Below are 7,435 nucleotides of genomic sequence, written 5' to 3'. Positions count from 1 at the left end.
GTAAAACAGCTCTGCCCCAAGTGTCTTATTAATGTTCCAAATTCAGACGTCCACATCCACAGTACCGTGAAAGATGTAGCAATATCTTTTAATTTCATTTACACATATGACAAATACCCCAATAATAAAATGACATGTGATGAAAATCCACCTTTTCAGTGCTTGTGCACACACATGTGACAACATTATATCAAAGTTCAGAGCTAAACAGGTTAGGATTATTAGGTTTAATATTGTGGAGGGTGTTTGGTGGTGTAGGGTCATATGTGAGGAATGGATACGAAACCTCACCATGTCGGTAGTTTATTATAAAGCACAAAGTGAAGCCTCCACTACAGTTACTGGCCTCTGCTTTGATACTTTTTAATCTGTTAATGCAATTAATTTCATCCTATTTTACAAGATACTGTGATGCAGGGTTCATATTAGTCACAAACGCACACAGACTGAAACACACTTTGTTTATTGAAGTAAATGGAGGAAACAACGGGGCAGAGAGATCCAGACGTAATCCAAAGTCAATGTCAAAAAAGCAGTCCAGGTCAGATATACACAAAAAGAAGAAAAAACAGACAGGTACAAAAAGGAAGAATCCAGGAGAGCAGTGAACTAGACAAACTGGGTCGAACCACGAAGAGAATAAAATGTAGGAAAAACTCTTGGTATGCTTTCAAAATGTTGGCAAAACTTCACAAAGAGTTTAGTGAGTGTTCTGATATATATAATAGCCCATGATGAGAACCAGGTGTGAACTAGTACTGAGGGAAGGAGGAACGGGTCAGACAACGTGGGGCATTCTGGGAGTTGCAGTCTCCAGGGTTGAGCTGCATGACAGATACAGAGGATAATTCAATCAGCAGTTCAGATTCTGGAATCCAGCATCATCTGATTGATCTGCATTTTGTACTGTATTTACTCCTTTACAGACTGTCTCTCTGTGGTCTCACTGAGGAGTCTTGCAAATCTCTCACATCAGTTCTACAAACAGAAAACTCACTGAAAGAGCTGGAAATTAATAATAATGACCTAAAAGATTCAGGAGTGGAGCGGTTCTGTGCTGGACTGAAGAGTTCAAACTGTAAACTGGAGATTCTCAGGTGAGTTTTCTGTCAATTTAATCTGGAATGGAAACAGTGAAGTATGGTGTCATTACAGAGTTTTAATATATTTAATATATAAATATTTTAATAAATATTTATGTACTTTTAAAATGTCAATTTACTTTAAAATATATATATAATAAATAAATAAGACAAAGACACAAGACAGACACAGACATGAGAGTCTCATTCAAGCATGAACTCAGTGTGAACTCTGGTCAGTCTCACGAGGAAGTTGCTGACAGGTTCTCCATCTTCTTGTTTACATGCAGCTATTTTGGACATGTTGATAGTGGCTAGGTTTGCAGCTTCCAGCCTTGCGACCAGGCGTCCTACAATCTCTCTGTAGGGCCTGTTTGGATCCTCCTGTCCAGCTGCTGGCAGTTCCCACTCAGTGTTGTGGAGTCGGACGTCTTCCGGTGTTCGGTCTCGGTCTATCTTGTTTGACTGGATGACAAGACTGAACAAAAGCTGTTAGTTCTTCGCCGAAGCGCTTACCTCCCATCTCTGTCAGTTTACCCAGGCCCACCGCCACCTTCATGATGTCATCTCCTGTCCAGTGACAGTGGACCATGATGGCTCCTTCAGGGCCTGCGACCCTGACCATTGGGAAGGTCGTTGCGCACCCTGGGGTGGTCAGTTCAAGCATCACCTGACCCTTTCTTTCTGTGGCACGGCTTCTTGCGTGTGCTGCCATGGGTGAAGCTGGCAGCGGGGGTGGTGGTGGCTGCGGGCGGCGGGGGTGGTGGTGGCGTTGGGCAGGTGGCGCTTCCCATCATCCGGCTGGCGCATTCCATCGCCTGGCGGACGTCATCATACGGGACTAGCGGCCCTGGGTGCAGCGGCAGCTGTTGGGTAGGTGGGAGTGAAGGAGGCAGAGGTTGTGGTTGTGATACTGATGGCACTGGAGCTCGCAGTGCAAGTGTGGCAGACAGAGTTTGCTGTCGTGGTGGCGCCAGAGCTGGTGGCGCTGGAACTGGTGGTGGAGGTGCGGGAGGCAGGGGTAGCGGCTGTGGGTGCATCTGAGCGTGGCGCAGTTGCTGAGCCGGGATGGCTGGCGCAGATCTCGGCGGGGCAGCGTCGAGGTCTGAGTCGGCTACAACAACACACTGAGAGACTTTGTTAGTACACTTTTTAATCCCTACCTGTCGTGCTTGCCTTTTCTCAGCTTCTTCAAGCCAACATTTTGCTTTTTCTTCCATATCCGCTTTATGTTTAACAAAATACTTGCGCGTTTTTCTCTATCTGCGACCTTGGGCTCTATTTTTACTCTCTCAACTAGTCGGCGCAGATAGTCTACACTCAATGTTCCCTTTGAACCAAACCCATAATGCTTAGCCCAAAAACCCACATGTTGAGTTACATCTTCTAAATAATCTCTGGTAATTTGGTAATTTACACTTATAATTATTATTATTATAATTATACTATGAGCCCCCGATGCTTTACTCTTACTATGTATTTTACCCATTTTACCCAAATGATGTTTACCCATAATTCTAGATAATCCCAGAGATGACCCTTCACACTTTTTTTTTTGTGTGGAAGGTCCAAAAAAACATCCCAAATCAATTAAACATGTCAAAAAAGGTCCTCAAAATTTAGATGGATCTCTGGCCAGACTGACGAGTGCTAGACTAAGTCCTATCTCGCATGGGCGATACCGTTATACCCCCATCTTATAGACTTTCTGTAGGCGATATCTCACTATATCCCTATCGTATAACAGAGATCATCCGGAGGGCGGACACTGACGGATATTTAACACTCAAAAAAAGAAAAATCCTCGAATTTTATAAACTAAAAATGAAACCGAAAATTCCCACTTACTGCGGTTTTCGTCTCATCCCCTGGGGAGCGTCCTCGAAGATCAGTCACCGCCTTTCCGTGTGCCTCTCGCCGATCCTGTTCGTGACGCCAAATTGTCATGGAAATTTTCTAGTAAATGGATGAGGACTCAGACGTGGTTAAATGATTCATTTATTACAAAAATATAAATATATATATAAATAAGACAAAGACACAAGACAGACACAGACATGAGAGTCTCATTCAAGCATGACAACTCTGAAGGCAGGGGGGCACTCCCCCTGCTTATATACAATCTTAAACACAATTCAGCAGTTCTAACAAGCAGGTTATCTTTAGCACAGCGTGTTCCAAAACATAAGCGTCCAGCAGGCTACTTTGTCTAACATGTGTGTATCTCCTAATATGGACTTCCCTAGAGTTAGCGGAAGCAACTGATGTATCAGTTCAACACAGAGAAAGCTAAATGACCCAAGACTAGTAGCCTAGTGACTACCAGTTAACAGAGTGCTCTTACCCTCAGCACTCTCCCTGACCTGGGTCACAGTATAGCACACATGCATAATATGAACTAAACATAAGTACATGATTATACTGAAACACACTACTTCATTATTGTAGTCCTTCTGCTTAGTCAGAATGGACATCATAAAGTTCATAATGATCTCTTATAATAACTAAACATGATCTAATCAATGATGATTAGTCAATAATCAGTAATTTCTGTCACAGATTATTAGGTTTAATATTGTGGAGGGTGTTTGGTGGTGTAGGATCATAGTTGAGGAATGGATATGAGACCTCACCATGACAGTAGTTTATTATAAAGCACAGGGTGAATCCTTCACTACAGTTAATGGCCTCTCTAGTGCCCCAAACTGGCTTCTCTGCGAATGTATCTCTCTCACTGTCTCTCTCCCTCTTTTCCCCTCCATTCTGCAGATTGTCTGGTTGTTTGGTCACAGAGGAAGGATGTTCTTCTCTGGCTTCAGCTCTGAGTTCAAACCCCTCACACCTGAAAGAACTGGATCTGACTTACAACCACCCAGGAGACTCAGGAGTGAAGCTCCTCTCTGCTAGACTGGAGGATCCCCACTGCAGACTGGACACACTCAGGTATGTAGGAATCCCCTTAAACACCCTGTGTGTGAAAACACACTCCAAATGTGAGAAGAACAGTGTCATACATAGAAACAGCACACATGACACACACATGGTCTTATTCCTAAAATACATACAGTATCATACATGACACCAGTGGCAGCTCGTCAGTAGGGGGCGCTGGGGTGCCGCCCTCATCAAATTATCCAGAGAAAAAATGTTACTTAGACATATGAACTTATGTAAATTATATATTGCAAAAGTATTATGAAACTAGTAATACTGGCAATTATCGTACATTTAAAAAAAGATCAATAATTCTATCTAGATGTAAGCACAGGTGGTTACACCTGCTTGGCATTGCTGCCTGACGCACCTCCGATGGTGCCATTGTGTGGGCTGCAGGGTCGTCAGCTGGGGGGGGGGGGGGGGGGGGGGGGGGGGGGGGGGGGCACCCTTCACTGATGTTTCACTCCATTATCCCCCAGAACATCTCTGGGTGGTGGAGCAGCGACAGGGACGTCTCCCTGCCGCCCCCTGCAGCCTGCTGAAGGATCTGTATTCACCCCACTCTCTGACCCCAGCGTTATTATTGTTGTATGTGGAATGAGTCGCAGGGGACTGTGCATGTCAGGGACGTCCGTCTCCCTGACTCAAGCACAAGTACTGACCACATACCAGGACGTCTCCCTCAAGAGCTTCTTTCCCCCATGTGCCATCCTTCCTTCTGAGCCACAGCCAGAAGCTCCCTTCCTCACCCTCCTCTGCAAGGTCTCGAATAGCTCACTTCCTGTTAGGGCCTGTGACACCCAGAGTTTTCAGGTTCTGATGGTTCTGTTTAGCACAGCCTCCCAAGTAGTCCATCTGCCTTGCTGTTGCTGGCTCACTGCTGTAATCTTGTATGTTTCCTCCTCCATCTTGGCAACTTCAGAGATCACAAGATCCTTCCTCTCCTTCCTGGTCGCTTTGGACCAGCTCTTTGGTGCTACTGCCCATCCCAGACCAGATCTGCCCAACTGTGTAGCACCAACGATCTCCTGGTGCTTCAGCCGTTCCACTGCATGGTCAACTGCTTGGGATGCATTCCACTTCCGTCCAGTGCGAATCTGAGGGTTGGCAGCTCGAATTGCCGGGTCCGTGGAGTCTCTCAGTTCGAAGTGGAGTCTCACCTTCTCCTTTTGTCCACTGAATGTCTGTGACATTACATGTGTACCGTATACTTCCTGTGTGTGGGGCGCTGGACTAATGGGTGTCTATGTAGGTCCTTAAACTTTTGTCAAGCACGTGATCTGTGATCTGGAGAAGCTCTTTAATTGGTTGCCTTAAAGTTTGCTGCAGGACAGAGAGCTGCGCCCCAGACACACCTACTTTTATCAGTAGCCAATCAGTATACTTAATTATTGATCCTGGAATATTCTTTAAAGGTTTTGACTCCACACACAAGGCAGTGAATGTAATCTGTGAAGTCTAGACCCTATAGAGGTGTGTGTGTGTGTGTGTGTGTGTGTGTGTGTGTGTGTGTGTGTGTGTGTGTGTGTGTGTGGGACAGACAGTTTCAGTTATCTAGGTGCATGTGTGTGTGTGAGAAATAGAGCTTTCTTCCTCTATTTCTATATTTCTCTCAGGACAGAGCCTTCAGAATAAAAAATAACTGTGTGTGTGTGTGTGTGTGTGTGTGTGTGTGTGTGTGTGTGTGTGTGTGTGTGTGTGTGTGTGTGTGTGTGTGTGTGTGTTCTTTAGGGTGGATCATGCAGGGAAGATCAGTCTCAAACCAGGACTAAGAAAATGTAAGCAGTTAATATACACAGATATACACAGATATATATACACACACACACACACACACACACACACACACACACACACAGATATACACACACACACACACACACACACACACACACACAGAAAATATAACCAACATGTATATATATATACACACACACACACACACACAGATACACACACACACACTCACACTCACACACACACACACACACACACACAGAAAATATAACCAACATGTATATATACACACACACACACACATACACACTCACACTCACACACACACACACACACACACACACACACACACACACACACACACACACTCACACAGTATTTGTGTGGTCTCCTCTAATGTCTCTTCTTGTGTGCAGATGCGTGTGAGCTCACACTGAACCCAAACACAGCACACACACGTCTCTCTCTGTCTAAGGGGAACAGAAAGGTGACGTATGTGGAGGAGCAGCAGACGTATCCTGATCATCCAGAGAGATTTGATTACTGGTTTCAGGTGATGTGTAGAGAGAGTCTGACTGGACGCTGTTACTGGGAGGTTGAGTGTAGTGGAGATGCTGGTATAGCAGTGACATATAAAGGAATCAGCAGGAAAGGAGTCAGTGGTGACTGTGGGTTTGGATGGAATATAAAGTCCTGGAAGCTGCGCTGCTATAATAACAGATACTCTGTCTGTCACAATAATAACTGCACTGACATCTCTGCCCCCTCCAGCTCCAACAGAGTAGGAGTGTATCTGGACTGGCCGGCCGGCACTCTGTCCTTCTACAGCGTCTCCTCTCACACACACACACTCACACACTTACACACATTCCACTCCACATTCACTGAGCCCCTCTATGCAGGATTTTGGGTTTGGGGTTCTGACTCCTCAGTGTGTGTGTGTGAGCTAGAATAACCTCCTGTGTACTGGAGCAACACCTGCGTCTCCATGGAAACACACACTCCTCTACACACACAACTGGAGAACAAAATCTCTCTCTCTCTCTCTCTCTCTCCCTCCTCTTTTTCTTGCCTCACACAGATGTTGTCTTCTCTGCATTTCTAGGTTTAGGGGTAAATAAAGTCCTGTGATTACATGCAGAGTAGTTAACCATGGAGTGTAGAACCTGCTACTACATTTTACTGTTTTATCCAGTATTTTCCATTTATGCAGAAATTTCCCTGCAGTTCCGGTATGTGTCCAGTAGATGGTAGCAGACAACCACATATTGATATACAGTATCATAACTGGGCAAAGTATAGGATTTTGTGTGTGATTTTGCTGGTTAAATTGCAACATATATAAAGTGTTTTATGTTTTGATGTGATGTACATTTGCTTTCTTCTGTCCATTAAAGAGAAAGACTGAAATTTACTCCAGTCCTATGGAGTGAGATTACTGTCTTTAATACAAGAGAGCAAAGATGAGGTTCAATCGAGCAAGTAAGACACACTGAGCAAAACAACCGAGCAAAACCAGTGACAGTGAGAGCAGAGAAACAAGAATCACACAGTTACGTGTGTTTGTTTCACTGTTTTAAGCACACGTTTGTTTTTGCTTGATTCTCTGTTTTCAGTGCACTTTTCAGTTTTTTGCTCACTTCTAAAACTACCACACAGACATTTTATTTGAATTTTAA

General features: G+C 44.5%; 1 protein-coding gene across 4 annotated transcripts in view; it reads left to right on the top strand.

Moving 5' to 3' along the window:
* LOC143504319 (NACHT, LRR and PYD domains-containing protein 3-like) overlaps nucleotides 1-7,175 on the top strand; it is a 37,861-nt gene extending 30,686 nt beyond the window's left edge. For all 4 annotated transcript variants that reach the window (XM_076995853.1, XM_076995854.1, XM_076995855.1 and 1 more), the window contains 4 exons: nucleotides 927-1,097; nucleotides 3,852-4,025; nucleotides 5,751-5,797; nucleotides 6,173-7,175. In XM_076995853.1, the coding sequence (XP_076851968.1) occupies nucleotides 927-1,097; nucleotides 3,852-4,025; nucleotides 5,751-5,797; nucleotides 6,173-6,711 (931 nt within the window). In that variant the 3' untranslated portion in view covers nucleotides 6,712-7,175. The remainder of the gene's footprint in view (nucleotides 1-926; nucleotides 1,098-3,851; nucleotides 4,026-5,750; nucleotides 5,798-6,172) is intronic.
* Nucleotides 7,176-7,435: the final 260 nt, after the last annotated feature.

Source organism: Brachyhypopomus gauderio, unplaced genomic scaffold (genome assembly GCF_052324685.1).
Source record: "Brachyhypopomus gauderio isolate BG-103 unplaced genomic scaffold, BGAUD_0.2 sc259, whole genome shotgun sequence".
Taxonomy (NCBI): domain Eukaryota; kingdom Metazoa; phylum Chordata; class Actinopteri; order Gymnotiformes; family Hypopomidae; genus Brachyhypopomus; species Brachyhypopomus gauderio.
The sequence above is the reverse complement of the archived record's forward strand: the minus strand, read 5'-3'. Positions and strand labels throughout refer to the sequence as shown.